Source organism: Gymnoscopelus braueri, assembly GCF_963280865.1.
Source record: "Gymnoscopelus braueri genome assembly, chromosome: 4".
NCBI lineage: Eukaryota > Metazoa > Chordata > Actinopteri > Myctophiformes > Myctophidae > Gymnoscopelus > Gymnoscopelus braueri.
Genome location: NC_137605.1, coordinates 58,344,079 through 58,371,444, shown reverse-complemented (window position 1 = coordinate 58,371,444; position 27,366 = coordinate 58,344,079). Strand labels below are relative to the sequence as shown.

At 42.2% G+C, this 27,366-nt stretch overlaps 2 protein-coding genes across 4 annotated transcripts in view; one reads left to right on the top strand and one right to left on the bottom strand.

The window, feature by feature from the left end:
* The window catches only part of gon4lb (gon-4 like b), a 54,221-nt gene extending 40,555 nt beyond the window's left edge, over positions 1 to 13,666 (top strand). The window contains exons 26-35 of the mRNA XM_080427058.1: positions 2,448 to 2,724; positions 3,957 to 4,114; positions 4,960 to 5,157; positions 5,589 to 5,732; positions 6,254 to 6,565; positions 8,480 to 8,590; positions 9,778 to 9,955; positions 10,425 to 10,746; positions 11,150 to 11,252; positions 12,306 to 13,666. Coding sequence (XP_080283184.1) covers positions 2,448 to 2,724; positions 3,957 to 4,114; positions 4,960 to 5,157; positions 5,589 to 5,732; positions 6,254 to 6,565; positions 8,480 to 8,590; positions 9,778 to 9,955; positions 10,425 to 10,746; positions 11,150 to 11,252; positions 12,306 to 12,431 — 1,929 coding nt within the window. The 3' untranslated portion in view covers positions 12,432 to 13,666. The remainder of the gene's footprint in view (positions 1 to 2,447; positions 2,725 to 3,956; positions 4,115 to 4,959; positions 5,158 to 5,588; positions 5,733 to 6,253; positions 6,566 to 8,479; positions 8,591 to 9,777; positions 9,956 to 10,424; positions 10,747 to 11,149; positions 11,253 to 12,305) is intronic.
* A 717-nt stretch (positions 13,667 to 14,383) lies between these two features.
* Positions 14,384 to 27,202, bottom strand: LOC308083336 (uncharacterized protein). Of its 3 annotated transcripts, none has more exons than XM_080425626.1 (8): positions 26,954 to 27,202; positions 25,738 to 25,889; positions 24,518 to 24,647; positions 23,226 to 23,507; positions 20,426 to 20,725; positions 18,220 to 18,386; positions 17,671 to 17,778; positions 14,384 to 15,499 (listed from the first exon to the last, which is right to left on the bottom strand). In XM_080425626.1, the coding sequence occupies exons 1-8, from the start codon at positions 27,006 to 27,008 to the stop codon at positions 15,428 to 15,430; spliced, it is 1,266 nt and encodes a 421-aa protein (XP_080281752.1). In that variant the 5' UTR covers positions 27,009 to 27,202; the 3' UTR covers positions 14,384 to 15,427. The 3 variants fall into 3 exon arrangements, with proteins under 3 accessions (XP_080281752.1, XP_080281750.1, XP_080281751.1); XM_080425624.1 differs by having other exon boundaries at positions 14,388 to 15,499; positions 23,226 to 23,510; XM_080425625.1 differs by lacking the exon at positions 14,384 to 15,499 and adding an exon at positions 16,650 to 17,012 and having other exon boundaries at positions 23,226 to 23,510.
* Between the last annotated feature and the right edge of the window lie 164 nt (positions 27,203 to 27,366).

Sequence of the window (27,366 nt, the reverse complement as noted above, 5' to 3'; positions counted from 1 at the left end):
AATCCCTCAACAGCGACAACCGCAGGCAAATAGGTTTTCTTTTCATTGCAGCTGAAAAGGCTTCAGAACACTGAGAGAAAAAACCTGCCATGGCTCACTGGAGGGGATTTTTCAGTTAAAACCTTTTAATTCACGTTTGAAGGACCATGATAAAGACTTAATGTTTCGTAAAACCAGCATGTCATGAAACCTTTAAAACCTGTGTTGAGGGTCACACAAGGAAATAATGCACTCACAAAACCGTCTGAAACTCTTGTCTTGTGACACTGTTTACAGTAGAACGGTTTTTCTCCAGTGTGAATACGCTGGTGTCTCTTCAGGTCGTATAACAAACTGAAACTCTTGACACACTGTTTACAATAGAAAGGTTTTTCTCCCGTGTGGACACGCTGGTGTGTCTTCAAGTTAGAATTGTGACTGAAACTCTTGTGACACTGTTTACAGTGGAAATGTTTTTCTCCAGTATGGATACGCTGGTGTCTTCAGGTTACCTAACTGACCAAAACTCTTGTCACACTTTTTACAATAGAAAGGTTTTTCTCCAGTGTGGACACGCTGGTGTGTCCGTAGGCTACCTGACTCACTGAAACTCTTGACACACTGTTTACAGTGGAAAGGTTTTTCTCCAGTGTGAATACGCTGGTGTCTCCGTAGGCTACCTGACTCACTGAAACTCTTGACACACTGTTTACAGTGGAAAGCTCATGTTGTCACTATGATGTCAGCCATGCCCAAATATGGAGTTCCATGTCATTTACTGAGATAAAGTTTCAGCCCAGTCAAACCTCAATTGTCTTCCAGTATTAAATTAACGAGCGTCAACGAGCATCAGCTGGACACACACACACACACACACACACACACACACACACACACGGACCCCCATTTCAAAATATGTTGTTCCTGGGACCCCCAGAAGCACAGATTAGAGTTAAAAATGCTTTAAAACATATATATATACTAGGGCTGTCAAACGTTTAAACATTTTAATCAGATTAATCACAGCTTAAAAATGTATTAATCATGATTAATCACCATTCGAACTATGTCCAAAATATGCCATTTTTTTCTGTATATTGTTGTGGGAATGGAAAGATAAATGAAATAAGGCTGATATCTCCATTTACATACAGTATGTATGCATGTTTATTATACAGCAACAAATCCATCAATACAGCATGGAATTGTGGACAAAATCGTATTCAACGATAACAAAAAAAACGTCTTGAAGTTCCTTTTGTTCTACGTGCAGCTCCGCTGTGTTAGCCGGGCTGTGCTTGAAATGGCCCACAATTTTGCGACACTTGGCCAACGCACCGACAAATCCGCTGTCAGAGAGACTCACAGTGATGCTTCTCTGTAAGATGTGAGCAATACAGGGCATGTGCTCGTACGGCATAATACGAGCCGCAGCAATCATATTGCGCGCACTGTCAGTCCCTACGGTTGTAACTTTCCCTTCAATGTCCCACTTGCGTGCAACAGTTTCGAACTGTTCTGCACACGCCTCCGCAAAGTGACGTTCTTCTGTTTTCATTACAGTTAGCGCAAATGATTTCAATTCCCATGTCTCAGTGATTTGATGTGCAGTTACTCCTAGGTAATTAGTGTTACTCACTGACGTCCAGTGGTCTCCTGTCAGGGTGACGACATCCGCGTTTTTTTTCTCCTTTTCAGTGTCATAGAGTGCGTGGATTCTGGTCATTATTGTGCCTCTTGATGGTGGCTTGTAGGATGTGTCGAGGGACGCAACTTTCAAAACATCGGCGAAGCCGTCGTCTTCAACGATACTTTGGCAATCGTGTTGGTTAATTTATCCGAGGTGGACTTGCTTACTGGCCTGCGTTCATTCAGGGTGGTCTGACGCAAGCCAGGTGTTGCACTGGAAGCCCCAACAAACGCATGCTTAGCGTTGAGATGGTACTTTAAACTTGAACTGCTGCGGTGGAACTGAAACTCCTTCTTGCAGTGCATGCAAATAACTATTTGCTTATTTATTGTTCCATCTATGTTCTTTTTGTACTCCAATTCCCCATCCAGAGGGCCAACCTGTTCTTGCTCCATGTTTGTTTACATGTCATTCATCCGCCCCGCTGGAACACTAGAGCAAGTGCGGAGGAATTATGGGATGTATGGGGTGGGCCATTCTGCGCATGCGTTAAATATTTTAACGCAATTAATCAAAAAAATTAATTACCGCCGTTAACACGATAATTTTGACAGCATTAATATATACATATATTCAAAGATTTGCACACATTTTCCACGATTTTCCCCCAAAAATAGAAGATATACAAGCTCATATCGCGGCACCGAGTGCCGCGCTATGAGCTTGTATATCTCCTATTTTTTGGATAGCCAAATAAATCTTAAGTGACACAGATGCGTTCCCAGTTTGAACGGGTAAAATACAAAGCAAGGTGAACCCGGCACGTCCTCTCTTCCAGGAGACCATGAAGAAGCTGACGTGGCTGGCCTCAGAGGGCAGGCTCTGTGGCGACGGAGACTCCGAGGAGGACCGCGACTCCCCCGCCTCCCCCGGCTCCCCGAACTCCCAGGAGGACAACTCTGAGGAGGAGGAGGAGGGCGCGGTGAAGGAGGGGGAGGAGGAGGAGCTGGCGGCCTGCGAGGGAAGAGGCGGCAAGGCCACGGAGGAGGAGGAGGAGGTGGCGTCCGGAGAGGGGACCCCCAGGGGGTCCGGCAAGGGTCCCGGACGAGGCAGGGGTCAGTTTTATACACCCGTTTTTTTTTTAGAGGTTGAATTTAAATATCCTGTTGTATTTATTTTTTAATATATTTTTTTAATGGCCGATCTACAAGCTCAGAATGCGTTGGGATGGGTACGTGAGCTTGTAGATTGGGTATTTTAACCATTTTGGAATTAGGGCTTAAGTAGTTAATGCGTAATGTATTGTTGTATGTTTGGGTCCTGGGGGATGACACCAAATCAATATCACGATTACCGGTATGTCAAACATTTGCCACAATTATTATTAATGATTTTTTTTTTTTTATAGTGAAAAAAGCAGAGCTACAAGCTCTCAATGTGTTGTGAGCTTGTATATCTGCTATTTTCACAATTATTACACGCCACCATTAACCCTGTTTTAAACAACAAAGTTTAATACAGGGTTATTCAGACTAATCAATTTAATAATATAAATATATTATTTATATATATTTTTTGTGCCGATTCATTGATATACTTGAAATAAAATAAATAAATCACACCCAGTGTGAAGTGAGCGGTGCTATTTATGAGTTATTAATTTCATCATGCATCTCAGCCAATCACAGCACGTCCTGCGAAGTGACGTGCTTACATTTTTTACATTTCATCATGCGTCTCGCTAGCCAATCACAGCGCGTCTGCGAAGTTTGAAGTTAATTTCATCATGTGTCTCGCTAGCCAATCACGGCACGTCCTGCAGAGCTTAGCCTATGGGCGTGTTTTCCACAGCATGGCGTCACAGCGAAAGACAAATTTTCACGACGGAAAGAAAAACTTTCGCCACGGATGGGTCCTAAACCCTCTTATAGGAGCGGTTACACCGCTCAAAAATGCTTCTCGATTAATCCACCTACATCAGCAAGATTAAGTCTATTATTGGTTCTCAATATCGGTTTTGAGATTTTGCTTAATTGCCCAGCCCTAGTTAAAGAGATGGTTCACCCCCAACGCCCCATGGAGACTTGAATTCATGGATATGTTTTTGTCACATTTCTAAGCCAATAATTTGATAACCGGCAGCGGCTCCGGGAGGAGACACAAAGTGTCTCTTATTGGAACCGCTGCCTACCGGTCCGCCGGTCATCAAATTATTGGCTTAGGAATGTGAAAAAAAACTTTAAAATAGCCATGAATATCCAAGTCTCCATGGGGTGACTAATCGATAGAAAAATATGTTTTTAGGTGAACTATCCCTTTAAAACCAGCCCTGCCTGTGTGTTCCCAGGTCGTGCCAGACCTGGCAGCCTGCGGCGGAGCCGTCGTCAGGAGCGCCACAGCAAGGACACGGCCAAGCTGCTGCTGCTGTACGACGACCACATCCTGGACAACGACCCGCTCCGGGACGGCAAGGACACGGCCTTCGCTCAGGCCTACCTCACCCGGGTAAAGACCCCACCACCACTTGCAACTCAACTGTCACCTTCTAAATGTGGTTCTTTTAGGATACCTGCAATTTTAGCTACTTTTGCGTAATAATATAATAATAGTACATATCATTTATATAGTGCTTTTCTGAGTACCGAAAGCCGCTTAACAAAACGGAAACAAAATAAAAACAACTTTATTAGGAAAACAAACTATAGAAGTAAAGGTAAAATGGGGATTAGGTAGTCTGAAAAGGTGGGTTTTGAGTGTGGTTTTAAACGTGGCGAGGGTGGGGGCAGCTTTGATGTGAGCTGTGAGTCAGTTCCATAGGGAGGGGGGCGGCCGCCGAGAAGGCCCTGTCACCCCAGGTTGGTTTCTTTGTCCTGGGGATGTCCAGGAGTTTGGCATCACCCGACCTGAGGGAGCGGGAGGGCATAACACTATAAAATGAGGCTAAACTGGTTTAGTTTATGAGAAAAGACAGTGACGATATCCTCTTAAGGCCTAGGAGGCCCAAACTTTTCTTAAGGGACTGTTAATGTGGTACTATGGAGTCTAAACCAGGTAGTTCCAGGGGGTCCCTGGTCAAATTATAGATAGTTAGGAACCTAATGGACCCTTATGTGTCTGTAACTACGAGAGTGTACAGATGGAACCAAACGGCTCCATTTGGTTCCATTTGTACACTCTCTGAGTTAAATTAACACTGATGACACTACATTGCAGATTGGGGGTCCCGGAAAGCAAAATGGTATCAAATGGGGGTCCGTGGTCCAATGCATATCAAACTGAGGGTCCTTGAAATGAAAATGGCAGAGAATCACTGGCTAAACGAGGCTTTGATTATGTTGTTTCTTGTCCAGGTGCGAGAGGCTCTGCAGGACGCCCCAGGTAAGATGGAGGAGTTCCTGGGTCTGCTGTACGACTTTGAACAGACGGGCGAGGGACGCGACGTGGTGCAGCTGTTCAAAAACCTGCGCAGCGTCCTGGCAGAACAACCTGACCTCCTCAGAGACTTTGCAGCCTTCCTCCATCCGGAGCAAGCCCTGGAGTGTGGCTTGGTAAACACTCTTATACTTCATTATTACATTACACTACTACTGCCTCGACGATTCTGATTCTGTGCAGCCAGAACTCTTGCGAGTGTACAAAAGAAACCAAACAGGTCCATACAAAAATAGCCGGCTTATTGTGTAAACACATATTTACCAACCTGAATGCCCCGCCCCCCAGTTAAAAAAATTGGAAACGATAGAAAGCAATAAATGAATACATTTCAACACTCATCTTTGAATTATTATCATTACAAACTAATAAAATAACCCTTGTTAAAATCGTGAGAAAATAATATTGTTAGTTGAGTGAATTGTTACTTCCCTACTTGGATGAAATGATCAGTAGGTTCCCCTGTAGATATGATTAACCCCCCCACCCACCCCTCCACTCCTCTCCTCCTATCCAATCCATTCTCCTCTCCTTCCTGCTTGTCCAGTTTGAGGAGCAGCAGGCGTTTGAGCGCAGCCGCCGATTCCTGCGTCAGTTGGAGATCAGTTTTGGGGAGAATCCGTCCCACTACCAGAAGATCATCAAGGCCCTGCAGGGAGGAGTCAACCTGAGCCAGGCCAGCATCGACGAGGTACACTCGCATCACTTAACAAACATGCATCCTGAGTCAAACTCGTTGGTTTGAGTTTGTTCCCCGACCCCCCACACAAACATATGTGTCATAGCTTTTAAGATTAATTTGTCAACAGTCCAATGCAATGTAGTTTTAGTGTATTTTCCATAAACAATCACAGTAAGGATTAAATTAAATAATGCAATAAATATAAAATATGATTGCGAGCCTTAGAAACCAATGTTGAAGCCAAAACAAAGCACAGTTATTGCAATTTTATAGAAGAATTTACATATTTGTTTTAAAAGCCCCAATTTATCAGAACAAATCAAAATATATTAATATTACAATAAAATGTATGTGTGTTTAATATTTAAAGAGTTGAGGCTATATTTCTCAGTATATTATGTTGTTTTTCAGTTGCTCAGCCACGCTCAGTAATGACATCAAAAGTCTCATTAAGTTAAAATGTAATAAAAATGTAATGTATAAAACACACAAATATAAATTTGTGTTGAGCTCTTCTCTTCTCCTGTCAGTTGAAATCCCAGATGGCCACCCTCCTCAAAGGACACACCCACCTGCAAGGGGAATTCTGGGTATTCTTCGACGAGCTGCGCCCACCGCCCGCCCGCCCCGGACAGTTTGAAGAGGCCCATTGGCCAGAGGAAGGAGGGGGCGGGTCTGACGGAGGCGAGGTGGTTGGCGGAGGGGGCGTAGGGGGCGGGGCCAGCTGTGGTTTTGAGGAAGTGACGCTTCCTGACCTGGAGGAAGAGGAGGAGGGCCACAAGATCCAGCCAATGGCGGCTCGGCGGCGGAGGAGAAAGATTGGTTCCCATGGGAATTATAAGGTTCGTGGTATTAGACTTTAGAGCAGGGGTCTTCAACAGGGGGTCCGGGACCCCTAGGCCTAGGGGGTCCTTAGAGTTACTACAGGGGGGCCGCCAAATCTTTGTGTGATAGAAATGTTTTTGATTTTTTTACTTTAACCACTTGAATCCGAGCATCCCTATTCTGAGGAGAACTTTAGCCACAAATAGCAGATCTACAAGCTCACAACGCCTCGCAGTGAGCTTGTAGATCTGCTATTTTTCTGCTATTTTTGGCAAAGAGGTTTGGTATAGAGGGGAAAAAGAGCAGACCAAGTACGGAATGAAAGGTCAAGTTTACTAAGTATTGACGGTTGAAGTGGTTAGGTTATATGTCTGAAAATACACATTAACATGAATCCAACATATTAACACATTGGGTGCCAGCATTTTTTCATAACAACTTACGTTGGGTGCCAGCATTCTCCCCATTGACTGCGCTTTGCTGTTTAAGGCTCTAGACTCCACGAGGAGCAAATCCATGTAAAAAAAAAACATCCATTCATGTTGCGCGATGACCCTGGCTACAGCCTGGAACGATAACATTTCACTCGCGAGTTACAATGGGGGGGGATCGCGCATCGCGCATGACCGGTTTTCCCCACCGGAAACAGATTCGGAGATATAGGTGTTTTAAAGAAGGAAATAGACAGGAAGTGGATGGGAGCCATGTTTTTGTTTCCGGTGATCTATCTGGCCTATCCTTCTCAAGATCACAATGGGTACTCCCAGAGCTGCTCTAGCCCCGCCCGTGTGGAGAAAAACGAAAAAAACAAAAATACATATTTCACGGTCTGGACCGTGTTCGGCACCGGACCGCTACTCTGCACAAACACGGTTCAGACCGTGTTTGGCACCCGATGTGTTAAAAAACATGAATTTACACAACACTGAAGATAGTGCTGTGAAATCTATGAAAAAGTTGAATCTGCAACACAATGTTATACAATATGTAGGGGGTCCCTGCTTCATTTCTCTCTCGGCTAAGGGGTCCTAGGCCCGAAAAACGTTGAAGACCCCTGCTCTAGAGCAAGACTGATCTTGGCTTGGCTGGATAATCGGCAATTATGCAACCGATGTGTCTCAAATTTTAACCTTTTAAAACTCTTTCAAAAATTGCCGGTCTACAAGCTTACAACGTGTTGTATCGCGGCACATTGTTTATTGTTAAAATTAATTGTTTATTGTTAAAAGTTTAAAGCTCTATATAATTGTGAGGCGTTGTTAAAACGCGTTATTTAGTGTTTATTGTTAAAAAGTTAAAGCTCTATATATTTTTTGTTCAGTAACAGGGGTCTCCCCGTCTCTCCATCTCTTCAGTAGAATAGAACAGAAATTTTCAAGTCGGAATAAAAATGTCATCCAATCGGGAGAGAGAAACACAGATAATTTTATCAGCTTGTGTTCCTGTTCCAATGTAGTTATTTGTTTCATCACTTCCAATTTCACTTGTTTATCCAGTATCCTGTATGAGTTCTCTCACCTGTTTGGATGAAATTGGTATCCGGACCTGAAAATATTGCTACTAACATGCTACTGAACAAACACTCACTATTAGAATGTAGAGCTATTTAAAAGGATCCCTGGCTAATAATCCAATAAACAATTATAATGTATTAAGGCATATTTAGCCAGGGATCCTTTTAACACATGCTTTTTTTTTAAATAAAATATCACTTACAGCACTTTATTTGCTTACCGGTATATAAGTTAAATGTTCTCAAATAGGAACTTTAATAAAGGTTTTTGAAATATATTTCAAGATGTTTTACTTTTTGACAAAAAATAGAGAAAAAAGTCATCGGATTAGACTAGATTTTAGATTATTTTGACGTAGCCCAATCACATGACATGAAGGCCATTCGATTCCGATTGACCTGTCGTTGACTCTCCTAGGAGTGTGATTGGTTGGATAAGGACTGTCCCTGTCCATGCCATGAGTCCAGCCACGACGCCAAGCTGCGCAAACACAGGAGGAAAGGATGTCCTCGCTGCCATGGAAACAAGGTAATCTGTTCTGTTAGGTCACTGGTTGACGTGCTCTGACGTGTACTGTATCTGTCTTTAACTGCTTTACACTGTAGCTGGAAAGTATCATTTATCCGTATTCCATTTAGTCCTTTTCCAAGCTGGGAAACATTTCCAAATGATGATTTATTCAAATCATCCGCTTCTCCGGGAACTACTCTGCCAGAACCGGGGGAGGCTTTGGCACGTGGAGGGACTAGGCTCTGTGGATGGCCTCCTGTCCGGGCCCCTCCTTCGTCTCACCAGGACCTGAGCGTTGCACCAGACTCCCCCGCTCCAAATATTTCGCTCCGGCGTGATGGTTTCTTGGGCCGTGGTGGTGGTACTGCAGGCTCCACTTGCAGCTTGCCTGAAAGGCCCTCCTTAAAGGCCTCACCGTGGGTTTGTTGGGCTTCTTCCTCACGGAAGACACAGGCTGGGGCGCTAACCCATACTGCTCCCGGGTGCCGCCTACATTCCGGCTGTCAACCGTCTCTCCAGTGGTCACCAGACTGTTCCTGGTTGTCACGTAGTCTATTCCTATGAACCACTATAAATAGAATAACTATAAATAAATAAAAAAGAGATTCTGCACATTTCTTGTAGGATTCACAAAATTGAAAATGTTCATAAAATTATTCATAGAGTAATATCATATTAGCTTCAGAAGCGTTTAATGGATTTCAGTAGCAATGGTCATGTATTTATTTAAAGGGATTCTAGGCAAGTTCAGAGATCAAAAAATATAAAAACTGTTGTCAAACACCGCACATGCGTGCGTTTCATTTACGTCCCGGATACCCGGATGTCAAAACATAAATAGTAGGGAAAATACGGATTTCAGAAAGAGGACCGTGTTTCAATGCAGGAAAAACACCCCAGCATCATTATATAGTGGCTGATAGAGGGGAAAAAATGCTAAATATATATGTATAAATATTTTTTTAAATGTATGCTTAATGTTGCCTAGAATCCCTTTAAAGAAACAAGAGGTTTTATTTGTCACATGCTCATACAAGTACAGTTTGCAATGACATGTTGGTCTGACAGTCCATTAGTGGAATGATGTGGTTCCTTTAATTAATATCCTTGTAGCTCTGCTCAGAGCTGAAAGGTTGCTTCTTGTTATCTGCATCAGGCCTTATGCGGTTAGATTGACCTTAACTTGTCCTGTTGTTTTCCTCTAGACTTCGGACGGTGTTTCCAGGGCCATGAAGAGCCTGGACCCGTTGTACAACCTGTCAGTCAGTCCCACAGCCAATCGGCTGACAGAATCCAGCCTGGAGGAGGGTGCAGAGAAGGACAGAGAGCTGGAGTCTGAACTCAAAGAGGAACTGGACAGCGACGTTAACAGCCCTCAGCCAGGTGTGTATTCACCATTCTGTTGTTAAGCCGTGACGTATGCGCCCTGTCAGAACAACTTCCGGGTCCAAGTGTGTGTTGTGTGTAATATGCGCAGTGCTGTGTCCCTCGCTGTTTTAACAGATCTGAGACTAAAATAACGAATAAGTGTCATTCTACCGCTCTCCTGGCAACGACAAAGAGAAGAGGAAATGGTTATTTTTTATATATATATATATATATATAGTAATTATATATAACCGGAAGTGACGTCGGACTAGAAAAAGACGTCATACTTAAAAACCTAATAGTACAAAAATGCTAGTGTACCTTGTTTGTAAGTCAATTTTGGACCCCCCTCTTTTTTTATAAGTTTGGAAATTGCTGTAGTTTATCTATAAGTTATGAACTGAGCAGTTGAACCACAGTCTTCTGCTGAATCAGGCATGAATATGTAGTTAAAAGTGAACAAATGTGGTGTTTCTGCTGACAGAGCGAGGCACGGCATCGTGGGAAGGCGCCATCGAGGAGGCCTCCTTTCCTCTGGCGGGGGCCGGGGGGGGGAAAGAGGACGAGGAGGAGTTGGAGGAAATGGAAGAGGAGGAGAGGAAAGACGACGGCGGCGGCGAAGCCAGTCCCTGTGCCAGGAGGAAAAGGAGAGAAGGAGAAGGAGGCGAGGAGAGACATGGCTCCTCCTCCTCAGACAGTCCCGTTCAGCCTGGCCCGGCTCGGCCCAGCCCCCCCGCTGACCCGCCCGTCCCCGCCAAGAACATCTCTCTGACGCCCTCTGGGCAGAAAGTCATCCTCTGGACCAGGTCTGTATTTCACTACTACTGGACCCCTATGCTGCTTTCACACACAAAGCTACAGGCTGCCATTCATTTTCAATGGAAGCCAGCAGTGGTGGAAAAAGTACTCAAATTTCTTACTTGAGTAAAAGTATCAATACTGCAATGTAGAAATACTCTGTTACAAGTAAAAGTCCGGAATTCAAAATTTGCTTGAGTAAAAGTATTGGGATCAAAATGTACTTAAAGTACCAAAAGTAAAAGTACTCATTAAATGAATGCATAAAAAACGTTTGAAAATAGCCAATCTACAAGCTCGCAATGCGTTGCATCGCAACACATTGTGGACTTGTAGATTGGCTATATAGGTGAATGATGGATGGATGTTTTGAGGTGGGTGATGGGACCTAACCGGATGTTTGTCTTCCAGGGAAGCGGACCGTGTCATTCTAACCACATGCCAGCAGGAAGGAGCCAATCAGAGCACGTTTCAGGCCATCTCCACACAGCTGGGCAACAAAACGCCCAACGAGGTGAGCGCTCACTTGATGCGTTGAGTACAAGAGCTGTAGAGGTCTTTGTGGGCTTGGGAGAGCTTTTTTACTTAGCCAAGCTGAGACCCCCCACACGTGCACAGACGCTCGCACGCACTTGTGTTTTTCAGACATTTCGACCACTTACTGTAAGCCCTATACTAAAATACCCAATCTACAAGCTCACAACAGTCGCAATGTGGCGCATTATGAACTTGTAGATTGGCTCTTTCTGTCACTGTCAAAGATATTTCACTCATTTTAACTAATTTTTAACAAATGGAACCATTTGTACACTCCTGAGTTAAACACCCGTAAGGGGCCATTTGGAACCCCCTCAAGGAATCATAAGGGTCCCTGGATCACACTTTGAGACCCACTGGTGTAGCAGAGTGTTTCCAGTGAGCCAACATGTACAATATCAGCACCCTGACTCTGTACCCAAATCAAAGGGTGTCCAATAGCACTGATTTATTAAAGAAAATAAAAGAGAAACGGAGATAGCGACGATATGTAATATAGTTACTTAACACATTCCATGCCAGAGTTTAATCTCATAATGTACTCACCAGTGCCAGCGTTTTATTGTTGTTTTTTAGTTTTTTTCATGTCGCCACAGACCTCGCTAAATAAGTTAAAAGTGCGCGTTCATTTGGTTCTAAACACACAGCGGATCCGTGAGAAACGGCCAGCGAAAACAGTTTCCAAATCCGTGCCGCCATCTTGAAGCTACAGCCGATCAACGGTAAACAGTGATCAGCGAGGAGAAAAACAACAACCGAGAAAATCGAGTTTTAAACAGGATCCCAGACAGGAAGCGGATACGATCGAAAAAACCGGAACCCGAATAATTCCGTTTCCGACCGGAAACCGGAAACGGAAATGGATCAAAAAAATTCGGAAAGTGCACCTGGGGCGATTACAATGGGAATCTGCGGTTCGCGTAGATCTACGCGACTGGCACGCTGCGGCTTTAAATAGGTTCGCGTAGATCTACGCGACTGGCATGCAATGTGTTAATAAACAACCTTTTATCTTGTGTGTCAACTATAGGTGTCTCGAAGGTTCCGGGACCTGATGCAGTTGTTTCACACAGCTGCTCGTCAAACCAACTCTGAGGACGAGGCTCCACCCACTGAGCCCCCGTCTACCAATGAGGAGGAAGCAGGAGTGAAATGAGAGGCGCGGGGGGAATCGGCTCAAGCCCCGAAACATTCAAACATCCACATGAACGAACGGTCCCCCCGCCTGGTCAGGACATTCTGGACTTTTCTCCCAACTGTGATTTCTTCCAGACAGTGTCACATAAGCACAAGAAGCAACACAGTGACGGTGTGTCATTTTAAGATTTCTTTGGCTATTCAAAAATAGCAGATATACAAGCTCATAGCGTGCCGCGCTATGAGCTTGTAGATCTGCTATTTTAGAAAAATCTTGAAAATATGTACAAATCTTGGAATATATATATTATATTTTTAAAGCATAACTCTAATCTTTGCTCCTGGGGATTCTACAAATGTCCAAATAAATCCTAAGTTTTTTTGAAAAAACCTTTTCATGTCAAAATTATATGTATTTTGCTGCGTAAAAAAATCTCAAAATATGTTGTTCCAGGGACCTGAGTTAAAAAAAAATATATATATATATATATATATTCAAAGATTTGCAAAAACATATATTTTTTTAAATAGCAGATCTGCAAGCTCATAGCGGTGATAGCGCGGCACTCGGTGCCGTGCTATGAGCTTGTATATCTGCTATTTTTGAATAGCCAAAGAAATCTAAAATAACAGATGCGTTCCCGGTCTTAATGGATAAAAAATACATAAAATTATAAGTGGGGTGAAATCAATCTGACCTCAACCACTTGAACGCTCTGAGGTAGGAACGACCACAACCAACCAGGACAAACGTCACCACCACCAGTTCTACACCCACCTCACCACCAGATCTACACTGTGTGGGCCAGCCTTGTCCAAATGGCAAAACTATGTAAATTGTTTTTTTATGTTAATTTATTTGCGGATGGCACACTGTTGTCATTCAGACTGGCACATGGAAGTGATTCTTATGAAAACAGAAGTTTTAAGTAAAGGTTGCTAAGGCCCTTTGACATTATGTACAGTAGCTATTATTGAGCTTTCTTTCCCATTAAGTAGCTATAGCCTGATTTATACTTGGTTGCATGCCAGTGTCCCGCACTGAAAAAATAATAATCTACAAGCTCACATTTCTGGCACGCAGCGAAGTATAAATTGGGCTTAAATGTGTTAGTTGTACTTACAGAAGGACATTGTTGTAAATATGAGGATACAGAATGTAAGTTGATATTGTTACACAGTAAAGACATTAAAGCAGACAACTGCTGTACAAGAGTTCTATTTTGTACACATTAAACGTTATATTTGTGAGGCCATGCTCTTTGTGTGCATATATTTTAAGATTCCTTTAAATTAAATTAATAAAATATCCTATGTTCTCTTGTCATAAGGCACGCATAGTTTTAGGGTGTCGACGGGTCTGAAATGTAACTAGGGGTTAGGCCATGTTTAAGCCTCAAATAACCAACCGTAAGATCCTTAAAACCGGTTCTGCATTTAGACAGGCTGCAGCACGTTGCACTAGTTGAAGACATTTTAGCAGGACTAGAGGGACTTACAGTAAAGGCATGTTTAATCTTTAGGCATTTTAGAATGTCAGAACTTCAGAAATGATGACTGGGAGTTTAAATGTGGTATTTCCATTGGGCTTGAATTATTCTAGCCTGGTATGGCCAGCTAATGATTTTGCTCTGGCAAATGTGCATGACTAATATTAATGGGCAGAAACCTTCCATATTTCAACTTTTTATGTAACAAACAATGCCCTTCTTATACTAGTGTCACACAAAGTAGCAAGCATTGCTGATCTACAAGCTCAACGTGTCTATATTGACCATGGAATCTATTGCTAACGCCTATATATCCATTGTCCCATGATTTAGTCTGAGAATGAGCAATCAGGCTGGCGATTGAAACCGATGTATTAGAACACCTGTTGGATTTTACCTTTATAAAAGGACTTTGCCTTAGAGAAGCAGGTGAGAAGTCATACAGCATCACGCTTAGTGTTCATTAATGTTTGCTTTCAGACACACACCATACGTTTTTAACATCTTATGGTGTTTGAATGAGAGCCACACAGGGTATGTCTGCATTCTGAACTCTGGAGAAAGAAGATCCGCACACAGTCTTAATGCTCCCAAATATATTTTATTATAAAGCAGTAAAAAAAACTTTTTGGCCTCTGTGGCCTTCATCAGGTGTACTAAACAGCCTGTAAAGAGGCAGAGCTCACACCAGTCCATGAATGAAAGACACCCGGGGACACAAACACCCCCATTTGAAACAGATATACAAGCCTTTATTGTTCCTCTAGCCATCAGGAAAATACGCACGCACGCACACACATCAGAATCAGCTTTGTCACATCACAGGTTTACAGAAGTGCCCCATACAAAATATCTGTCCACAATGTGTAAAAATATAATCTGAGCTCCCTGAACAATACAGTGAATCCACAGTCAGCTATATACTGAATAAAATACAGTATCTAAAAGTACAAGTTACAAGAACGGTTTGATGTCAAACTCTTCGTTTTTAGAGCCAATGTATTGAGATAATGAATGTAAAGCATTTCTCTTTGTAACAGACGGTGCTCCTGATTGCTTTTCCACCTTTTCAATGCCTAAGTAATGGAATAAACTAATTATGCCTGTTTAAAATGAACAGCTACAGGATTTTGCGCTTCCCTGCATCTGATATTAGAGCGACGCTCGCTGATGTGGATTGTGGGTGCGAAGTGGTCTGTTGGTTTTCCCGACAGACCACTTAAGCGACATTTAATAAGGTAGACAACACTTGTAGAACTACAGGTGATCACACCACTGATCTGAACAAGTTTTCCACTGTGGGAATGAGTGCCAAAACATACACTTGGACAACAGAATAGGGAGAAGAGGTGCGTATTTAGTCTAGATTTAAAAGTGTCAAGGGATCTGACGAAGTGGAAGGCTGTTCCATAGTGTTGGACCAGCCACAGAGAAGGCTCAGTCACCCTTTAGTTTGAGGCAGCTTTTTGGGACCTTGAGTGGAGGATCTCAGTGGCCTGTGGTTATCGCCAGTGGTTGAGTAACACTAGAAGTGGGTTGCTGGATGGATGAACACTGGAAGACCAGACGCTGGACTGGACTCTACTGGACCAGGAGCCTGGAAGATCAAATAATCATTATCAATCACAGGGTATTGGTTTATTGACTGATTTTACTGACAAAAAAAAGCATGTACATGACCATATATTTGTACATAATCTGTCAAAAGGATAACACCAGAAAGCCAGAGAGCTTATCTCCATTGTTGTCCTTTGAGTGCAAATGTGTGTAAACCTACTGCCTTTTTGGGGGGAATGAACAGAGAGGTGAAGGTATCAAGAAAAGAAGTGAAACAAGAAGCGGGTATGCCACCTTCTGGAAACCTGGGACTACAGTTATGCACAGAACTGACTGACTATATATATTTGGGTACAATGCTGTGAACCATACAAACTTTACAATGTGATAATGTGAACCATACTGTGTCCGGGTAGCTCAGTCGGTAGAGCACTCGCCCTTGATCCACAAGGTCATGGGTTCGATCCCGGGCGCTGCCAACTCAGCGAATGAGTAGCGCGGCTTGGTGTGGCAAATCGTGTGGTACTGGGAGCTGATGGTAGATGTTGTTGTAATTACTAGGAGCTGATGGTAGGTGTTGTTGTAAGTACTGGGAGCTGATGGTAGGTGTTGTTGTAAGTACTGGGAGCTGATGGTAGGTGTTGTTGTAATTACTAGGAGCTGATGGTAGGTGTTGTTGTAAATACTAGGAGCTGATGGTAGGTGTTGTTGTAATTACTAGGAGCTGATTGTAGGTGTTGTAAATACTGGGCGCTGATGGTAGGTGTGACACTCCACCTAAGTATTCCATCTCCCAATGGTCTAGCACATTGTAACGGGGACAGACTCCCATGTTCTCGGCTGATACTGACAATAAGCCTCTCTGACGGACTTACTTACTTATACACATAGAAATATGTGATAGTCTCTCCTCCACTCGGAGGTAATACAATGAGCAGGGAGAAGATTTTGTTCTGGGGTATAGAGGTTAAAGGGATAGTTCACCAAAATGCATGGATATTTTTTAGTTTTTGTCGCATTCCTAAGCCAATAATTTGATGAGAGGAGACACAAAGGAGACTCTTTGCGTCTCCTATAATTTGATGACCGGAACTGCCGGTCATCAAATTATTGGCTTAGGAATGCGACAAAAACAAAAAAATATCCATGAATTCAATACTCCATGGGATGACTAATCGATAGAGGGGGTGAACTATCCCTTTAACCCGGGAACGCATCTGTGTCGTTTTAAGATTTCTTTTGGCTATTCAAAAATAGCAGATCTAAATCATGAAAATGTGTGCAAATATTTGAATTTTGAATATTTCTTTTTTTTAAGCCTACATTTGTAACTCAAATCTTTGCATGGGGATCCCTGGAACTAAATATTTTACAAATGTTCATTTAAAAAATAGATATATTCAAAGATTTGCACACATTTTCATGATTTTTCAAAACAAATAGCAGATCTACAAGCTCATAGCGCGGCACTTGTAGATCTGTTATTTTTGAATAGTCAAAGAAGAGAGGGAGTCAGTTGAAGCAGGTTCATGTGATGCTGTGGAGGCCTCCGCCTGGTGAAAGAAGAACCATAATAACCAACCTCACTGAAGCCCGCCACTGAATAACACCATCACAACATGCAGTGGTGTACGTGTACAGTGTAAGTACTGTACTTAAGTATAATTTTGACATATTATTTACTTTACTTGAGTATTTCCAATTTTCTATACTTTTACTCCACTGCATTTAAGAGGCACATATTGTACTTTTACTCCACTACAATTATTTGAAAATTTTAGTTACTAGTTACTTTGTCGATTTAGATTATTATTACAAAACATACATTACTCACTTCAGCCCTATATGCATTTCGGCCATTTGAAAATAGCCAATCTACAAGCTCACAATGCATCGCGATCGCGACGCATTGTGAGCTTGTAGATCTGCTTTTCAAAAAAATATATGTATCTGCTTTTCAAAAGATTTTTATACATTTGAAATTTTTAAATAAATGGGACATTCTGCATTAATGACCACTTTTACTTTTGGTACTTTAAGTACATTTTGATACCAATACTTTTGTACTTTTCCTCAAGTAAATGTAGAATTCCGGACTTTTATTTGTAACAGAGTATTTCCATATTGCAGTATTGATACTTTTACTTCAGTAAAAAATTTGAGTACTTTTTCCACCACTGTGGATCAAATGATGGTGTATAAATCACCCACCAGTGGATGGTGGTGAGTGGATCCAGGCTCTTTGGGATAGAGCGGGGCAGAGGAAGTTGGTCCATGTGATGAACCAGGATGAGCTGAAGAGGAGGGTTGAGTGGTGTCCTGGAATTGAACCAATAGGATGTTGAAATGACATGAAAACACACAGCTAGTTCCCTTACGTCCCATTGGCTGGAGGGACAGCCTGTAGGGCTGGGCGATATGACTTCAATATCGCAATCATTTCTAAATTTTTCAGAGATTACGATTAAAGATTTTTATTTGTATTGTATTTTTTATAAACTAGTGAAAAACTAGTGCTATTTTTGTATGTCACTGTTGTACAACAAAGTATAATACAGGGTTACGTGGTTAATCAGATTTTCTTTTTTTTTATCTATTTGTACTTTTTCTTTGTATTTTTTTTTATATCTCTTGAAAAAAAAAATCTCGAATATTCCATTAACCTACATGAGCAAGATTAAGTCGGCACTTGGTTCTAAATATGGGTATATTTTGGATTCATTGCCCAGCCCTAGAGACAGTTTTTTTCTGGGTACTTACATCAGAGAAAGAAACAGCTTCTGCTGCTGCTGTTTCAGTGAGAGGAACAGAGGTGTTCTTTCTGCTGTTGTTCCGGTGCTTCCTCCTCACACACAAACAGCAGACTACCAGCAGCAAGAACACGCCCACGGCCACACCGACGCCAATGTAAATGTTACCGGAGGAATCTGAAAGAACAAGAAGAACATGTCAGTGGTCCAACCTTTTCTCCCTTGGAGCCTCTCATTCTTACATCTGACAAATGTCATTTCAGACACGATGTTAAACCACTTAAAACTATGTACTTCTCATATGACAAATAGCTGTTGGACAGTTTTTCAAAAAGTTTCAGAAAACATTGTTTTCTCTATGACAAGTTGGACTGATATCACACTGAGTGGATGAAAGCAAGTTGTGATTTTGTGCAACATGGTTCAAATGTTTGACTCTACCACCCAATACACATGGACCTCGTGGTGCTCGCCGACAAAACCCCCGATCTGACGCAAGATCGGGCTTTGCTCGCCGAAGTGTTGCCTGCTGTGTGTGAAAGGCACTGCGAGAGGACCTGGCCGCGATAATAGTGCTCGGCGATGCGTTCCCCGAGCGTTTCTAGATATCTAGCAGGTTTGATATTTGGCTCTGTCGCCGACTGGACATCATACAGTAAGAATGGGGTTCCGATCACTCCGCGAGGAGATCCGTGCTACAGCCAATGAGAGCACATTACAGCCAGATGGCTAGGGGATGGTCATAACCACCACTCCTGCCCACAACAAAAAATGTCTTGCAACACGCATAGTACCGCAATATTACCGTCCAGTCCTGTATAAGCCTGCAATATCTCCATTGCGATCAACCGTATAGTGTGAAAACCACAACGATATACGACAGCCGATTTCAAGAAAGAGACTTGTGCATGTAGATGATGTTAAGCATCGTGTAGTGTGAAATGCTTAACGATCAGATGACTCCCCAACCACTTTAAAAGTCCTACAGTGTGTACCTGCCCTTAAAGGGTAAGACCACTTTGGTAGAGGTTTGGGTTGTGTAGTTACCTTGCCATGATGTAACCCCAAAGGTGGGCAAGAAATCAAAAATAATTGCTCCATTGATTAGAAATTGATAATTCAAAAAATGCTCCTCATTGACTTACATTGTACAACAGCTCTCAAAGTCACTCTTTTAGCACATAAATGAACCCAAACATAGCTGATTCAGGCAATATAGAGCATCACCAAACCCAGTACTGTTTGTTTTTTTAATAAAAATGTCAACTTCCTGTTGATTTGACTATTTGAAGATCTGGATCCGGATCCGCGGATCCAGTCCAGGTTTTCTACTTATTAACCCATTAACTGCCAGAGGTATTTTCATATTTTTTTAGCCAGTGCCAGAGTTTTTCATTGAAAAAAATAAAGTACTCAGGAGCCGAGATACATAATTTTTAAGTTTTAAGTTAACAAGGAAGTGGATAGGAGTCTAGATCTTTGAACAATCATATCTCCTTGGTCTTTGGGTCTTTTTTTTCCACTTCACGTAGATCTATCCGATTGGCACGTGGCGGCTTTAAATAGGTTCGCGTAGATCTACGTGATTGGCAGTGAATCAGTTAAAAATGGCAAAATCAACAGGAAGTTGACATTTTTATAAAAAAAAAAAACAGTACTGGGTCTGGTGATGTTCTATATTGTCTGAATCAACTTTGTTTGCGTTCGTTTATGTGCTAAAAGAGTGACTTTGAGAGCTGTTTTACCGTACAATGTAAGTCAATGAGGAGCATATTTTGAATTATCAATTTCTAATCAATGGAGCGATTATTTTTTATTTCTTGCCCACCTTTGGAGTTACATCATGGCAAGGTAACTACACAACCCAAACCTCTACCAAAGTGGTCTTGCCCTTTAAAGGGAACCGTTAAGGAATCGGACCGTTAAGGGGGAATTGTTAAGGCATTGGTTCTGGGGTTCTGGGGTTCTGGGGTTCTGGGGTCCTGGGGGGGGGGGCATATATATATATTTTTTTAAAGCGAACATTTGTAACTCTAATCTTTGCTTCTGGGGGGTCCCTGGAACAAAATATTTTGAGATGGGGGTCCGCGGCCAAATAAATATCTTTTAGGGGGTCCTTGACATGAAAAGGTTTGAGAACCACTGCGTTAAGGAACTGGAATCGTTAAAATAAAAAAAATAAAAAAAATCCCAACCCTAATAGCGGCATCACTCACCACCTGGCATTTCCAGCTCCACCACCAGAGCCAGGTTGCCCCGCTGGTCTTTGATCTCGAAGTGACCAGCGTCAGACGGCTGGACGTCTGTGATCCTGACCCGCAGCAGTCTGCTTCCGGTCATCGTGGAGATTCTATCTCCAAACACAGACTCCCACCCAGACTCCATCCGGCCTCCCTCCATCAGCAGCACCTCTGAGCCTCCAGATGGGGTGTAGATCATGTCCAACTCACCGGGGTCCATTTCAAATGTGAAGGTAAACTCCTCGCCTTTTACTTTGTAAAAATACAGGCGCTGCGCTGTAATACGAGACAGAAGAGATTATGCATTAACCCATTAAGACGGGGAACACATCTGTGTGTCATTTTAAGATGTCTTTGGCTATCAAAAAATTGCAGATCTACAAGCTCATAGTGCGGCACTCGAGTCTGTAGATCTGCTATTTTGTTTTGAAAAATTGTGAATCTTTTTGCAAATCTTTGAATATATATATATATTTTTAAAGCTAAACCAAATCTTTGCTTCTGGGAATTCTACAAATGTCTTCTAAATCCTAACAGTTTTTTTTGTTTAACTTATGTTGCTATAATAGTAGTGGTCCTCAAACTTTTTTCATGTCAAGGACCACCCAAAATGATATGTATTTGACCCCCCCCCCCCCCCTGTGCAAAAGATTTTGCTCTGTCAGGCCAAACGGTGACACATTTTGGTGAACTTGTATATCTGCTATTCTTTGAATAGCCAAAGAACTCTATATCATTTTCACTGTTTCAAAAGTCAAGATGAAACGCAGAATCTCAAACGATTAAGTTCCTTACATGCCGGTAGCGTTTATTTTGTACGATTAATTCAAAGACAAAATGGTAAAATTTTGAATATTCTTTTGAGAGACAAATGTTGTATGGGGGGGGGGGGGGGTCCCTGGCACAAAAAAAATACAGAAGGGGGTCCGTGGCCAAACATCATTAATTTGGGGGTACTTGACATGCAAATGTTTGAGAACCACTTGTCAATTCATCACACCCCCAGTGTGTAAAATAATGGCCTTTATTGTCTCCGTCAGGCCGAAAGGCATGACGAGAGAGTATGTTTTCCACCCCGTCCGTCCGTGTGTCCGTGTGTCCGTGTGTCCGTGTGTGTGTCCGTCCGTCTGTGACCAGCTAATCTCCGGCACCGTTGGCTTGATCGCAGCGAAACTGTGCACACACACTCCCTGGATGCCAATTCAGAACCTCTGCCCCAATTTTTTCTCATGGGCCTTTTATAGCGCCACCAGGAGGCCGATTTGTGCAAAACATATTTTTTGACAGTACTACTACAGATTTTTTCCAAAAATCACGCAAATCGGTACACAGTATCTCTATAGTCACAAGTAAGACGCGCGAACGCTGGAAGCGAACGCAGCTTGACTGTACTGTAGCTGCTATATTTCAGGCACACTGTAGTAGTGCACTCTGGCGCACTCTGGCAGGGACGCTGGAAGTCATTTATGCCAAGGGGGGGTGGGCTTGACGATTTTTTTTTACATGTGTCCCGCGATTTTTTTCACATTTTTCACGTTTTTCAACAAATATTTTATTCCCCAAAGTTAAATACATCATTGTTTTAATATATAAGTGTGTATATAGACTTTAAAAATTATATATATTTGTTTAATTTACAAAAAAAAAAAAAAAAAAAAAAAAATTCAAAATGTTTTCAATTTTTTTTCTTTCTCTTCCCCACCACCAGGGGTGCTGCAGCACCCTCAGCACCCCACTTCCCGCGTCCCTGCACTCTGGCGGCTGCACACAGGCAGTGCAGCTGCTATATTTCAGCATGAGTTTCGAGTCACATGGGGGCGCGAGCCAATGAGAGCGTGAGTCACATGGGGGCGTGGCTGCACACAGGCAGTGCACCACAGAGACACACACGGACAGAGACACAAGCCGAGCAGGGTTTGATAGTAAGCTGCACAAACGAAACGGGTCTCTCAGATTTATCATATTCCATCCTGATTGGCTAAAAATGTCTTCCAAAGTTTGCAGGAGTGCTCCGTTTTGAACAAAATGCCTCAAATCATGAACACAGCATGCAATTTCCGTAAAATCTTGCACGCACATTCCCATTAGGCCGAGGAAGAACTACCATTATTATTTTTTTAAATCAGCCTCATGGTGGCGCTATAACAGGCCGATTTGTGTTTTTACCTATAACTGTACCGATCTGTGTAAAACTTTGTATGCGCACTCCCTAGAGGTCAAGGAAAAACCTTTGCCCTGCATCTGCCTTTTATAGCGCCACCAGGAGGCCGACTTATGTAAAACACATTATTTTATACTACTCCTTCCAATTTTATCCAAATTTCACACAAATCGGTACACATGATCTCTATAGTCATGTGATCACGACGGATGTGTTTGATTTTTCATATTCCATACTGATTGGCTAAGATGGACATCTAAAGTTTGCATAATTGGCTTGTTTTGAACAAAATTCCGCAAATCATGAACGCACCGTCCGATTGCGGTCAAACTGCACGCACATTCACACTGTTGAGGAACAAATGCCACCCTTTTAACATTGGCCTGTTATAGCGCCACCAGCAGGCCTAATTTAGCGAAAACAAATGTTTTTAACAAAATGCCTCAAATCATGAATGTAGTCAGTGTCCGATTGTCGTGCAAGGCCTAAGAAGAAATTGCACCCTTTTCACGTTGGCCTATTATAGCGCCACCAGGAGGCCACAATAGCCTACCTGACCTGGCGGAGACCTGTGCTCCGAGGAGCACTTTTTCTAGTTTGTTATTGAATCTTAACCTTCGACTGTAATCTTTCTTCTGGTAGCAAGTTCCTGGTTCTCCTCTCTGGTGGTGTAGGTGCCACTGTGCTCCTGCGTGATGTGCTCTATCAACCACGTGTTGTCCACCAGCCTTCCCCTGCGTCCCCCAATGGCTTGTGGGTTGCCGGTGCGATTCCACAGCAGCAACGCCGGCTCATCTGAGTACCATTCTGGGGTGAATTCCAGGGTGTAGTACGTCTGGCGCAGTAAGAAGTTGTAGGCGTTTCCATAGAGTACGACCTCCTTCGTCAATCGACACTCTACTGCGCGCGCACACACACACACACACACACACACACACACACACACACACACACACACACACACACACACACACACACACACACACACACACACACACACACACACACACACACACACACACACACACACACACACACACACACACACACACACACACACACACAACATATAAAATCTAAAAGGCAGCAGAGTTTGAGGAAAATTTATTTAACTTTATTCCGTGTTCATCAGATTGAAGATTGACTAGTTTCAGCAGTTTTTGCCAAAAGGGCTTAAAACTGGCTAAATGACCCATGTATGAAATATTGACAAAGACTAACATTAAGGGTTAGTTTTGTAAACACACACTACAGTTTCAGTTAATTATCGTCTTTGTGTCTTAGTGCCTCGTTTTCATTTTTATTTCAGTCATTCTGTTTTTAGTTAAAGGAGTAGTTCACCCAAAAAAAATCTTATTTCCTATCAATTACACATGCCACGAAGCATTGAATTCATGAAGATTTGGTTTTTTTTTGTCGCATTCCGAAGCAATATAATAATACGACCCTAATGTACGATCCTTTGTAGGAGACACAAAGGAGACTCTTTGTGTCTCCGACCTACCGGATACATTAGGGTCTTATTATTATCATCAAATTAATGTCTCCGGATTGCGACAAAAACTAAGAAATCTCCATGAATTCAATGCTTCATGGGGTGTATAATTGATAGGAAATAAGTAATGCTTTGGGTGCCAATGTTGCAGGCTAGGGCTTCAAGATCATTTGTCCCTACAAGTATAAGACTCCTGAACAAACAGGCCCCATCTCAGTTCTGTGCATAAAATGTAATGTGATGCCTCTTGAACCATGACTGGTGGCCTTGTCTAGTTTGTAATTATGTTATGTGTTTGTGATTTTTTGTATCCTGATGGCTGCTTGGCACGGACAAGGACAAATAAAGTATCTATCTATCAACTACTCCTTTAACTAGAACATCCCTAGATTGAAGGGTCCAGCGGTCTCACCTCTGACCACCAGTGTCAGGACATCTGTCAAGACGCCGTTCAACAGGACAGAATACTCCCCGTCATCTTTCTCCGTCACGTCGCGTACGGTGAACACGCTATCAGAGAACACGTAGTGCGGGTCCAACACCTGCAGGGGGGCGACAACACAAATACAGTTTTTTGAAAAAACCTATGTTGCTTCATCAGTGGTTCTCAAACATTTTCATGTCAAGGACCCCCAAAATTATATGTATTTGGCCGCGGACCCCCATCTCAAAATATTTTGTTCAAGGGACCCCCAGAAGCAAAGATTTGAGTTACAAATGTTCGCTTTAACAATATATATTCAAAGATTTGCACAAATGTTCACGATTAAAAAAAAAAAAAGCAGATCTACAAGCGCGCTACGAGCTTGTAGATCCGCTATTTTTGAATAGCCAAAGAAATCTTAAAGTGACACAGATGCGTTCCCGGTCTTAATGGGTTAATACAAATACATAGTCACACAAATACATGAATAGATACATAGTCAGAGCTGAATGGGTAGAGCCCACCTGGGAAGAAGGAGGTTACCACTGGGAGATGAAATAGGTTTAATAATAATAATAATAATAATAATAATAATAATAATAATAATAATATAATAATCATAAACGTAGGTTGTGCACATGATGTTACAACAACGTAAGAGGGCTGGCCCCCGAATTGTCCCGCAAAGTTTGAAAGCTATTCGTTGCCAATCGGAAATTAATCTGACAGATACATCTTGATCACATGACTTCAGAGATAATGAAGTCCTACAAAATCTGTAGGAGTACCAGCAAAAAGTGTGTTTTGAAGAAAACGCAACTTTTTTTTTGTACGACCAACGGTTCAAGTCAAGAGGTATAGGCCATAAGGGCGGCCTGTTATAGCGCCACCATGAGGCGATTGATGATTTGAACATTTTGGGGCAGAGGTTCTTCCTCGTCTTATTGGTAGTGTGTGTGCATCACGATCGGTCCAGCGGTGTCCGAGATAAGCTGGGCACAGACAGACACTCAAAACAGACAGACACACAGACGGAGAGGGCCAAAAACATAATCTCTGGCCTTCAGCCGTTTGGCCTGACGGAGATGATTTACTGAATGTGGATTAAATGAACGTCTTACTATACAGAAACAACCTAAAATGTCAGAGCACTAATGACTGTAAATAAATAGCTTAATATAGCAGGACATTTTCCATGTGTTACTCACCACTCCATTTTCAGACACTTGTATCCTTTGGCTGCCAGGTCGACTTGGAGTGAAGAACATGATCAGATTGGAGGGTTTGATTCCCATGTCCGACCAGTCCGTAAGAGAATTACGCCCATAGCATGGGTATCTTCTTATTCCATGATATGAGCCTAAGAAACAAGACACAAAGAAAGGGTTTAAAATAGGGGTGGGGATGACAGTAATAAGCTACACACACACACACACACACACACACACACACACACTCTGTATAGTAGTGTGTATATCTATCTGCCTCTTATATTTCATCATGATTTGTGTGCATGGGGTTCTCATCTTAAACAAGCTTAGTGCTTAATGAGAGTTCCAGTTTAGTAGACCTTGTATTGTGAATTTGTACTTCCATGTACTGTTATATACTGTCATGTACTATTCTCATGTCTTACTAAATAAACTACATCAATCAATCAAACACACACACACACCTGAGTGGGCTACCACTAAGCCCCACTTCACTCCACTACGAGGGTGGGCTACCAAATGACATACTGTAGGTTGAAGTAGGTATAGCCATTATAAGGAAAGGTGAGTTCTAATACATTAAAAACCAGGGTATAGGTTAAATAAATTGAAATTACATTCTAACCTTCAAATTCATATTCTTCACAAGTCTTTCTCTGGCCTGTTCTATCCCAGTCATGGATGAACTTCAACCTGGTGTTTTCACGTTCTCTCTTTTTGGTCCGTACATCTACATACACGTTCAGATTTCAAGTTAAGTATTTACCCCATGGCCACAGATGTTACAATTATGTTCGGGTCCTCAGAAGTACCCATATCTTCCGTATTGTTCAATACAAATAATTTTAATCCGATCGGTGGTCATTTTCTCCGTATTTTCTCCATATGCTTTCAACTACGCGACGCTATCGGTTGGGAGGTGTATTGCACTCTGATACATTATAACTATGAGAAAATGGCCACCCAATCGGATTACATTTTTTTATTTTTTGTATTGAACAATACGGATGATACAGGTACTTCTGAGGGCCCGCACAGTATTGTAACATCCGTGGCCATGGGGTAAACTCTTTATATTTGAAATCTGAACGTTTATATAGATGAACGGGCTGTAATTGGAGAAAGTGCAAACACCAGGTTGAAGTTCATCCATGACGGTCGTGTCAGTATCATGGCTATCTGTAGCCTAGATGAAAAGACATGAGTTACTTACCAGCAAAAGAACTCAGATTCAGAACCACGAGCAATAAATAGAAAAGGCGGAACATGGTGTTACAGAGGCTGGAGAAAAGCTCTACTAACTTGATGTTATTAATTTATAAAAACAAACTATAAGTTCATTTTACTTTATAAACAAAAAAACTAAACAGATTGTCTGACATTTTCAGGCAGCAACAACAAACAAACCTCCGCCTTCAAAGCTCCGCCCACTTCTTTTCGAGTTTCTATCTGAACCAGAGCTGTAGAGTTAAGACAGTCCTGCACACTGCTGTTGTAAATGAACCAGAGCCGTAGATACAGAGAGTTATGACAGTCCTACACACTGCTGTTGTAAATTAAGATTATTCCTAGAATATTATATTCAGTGTTCAATCATTGATTAAAAAAAATAAATAAAAAAAAACG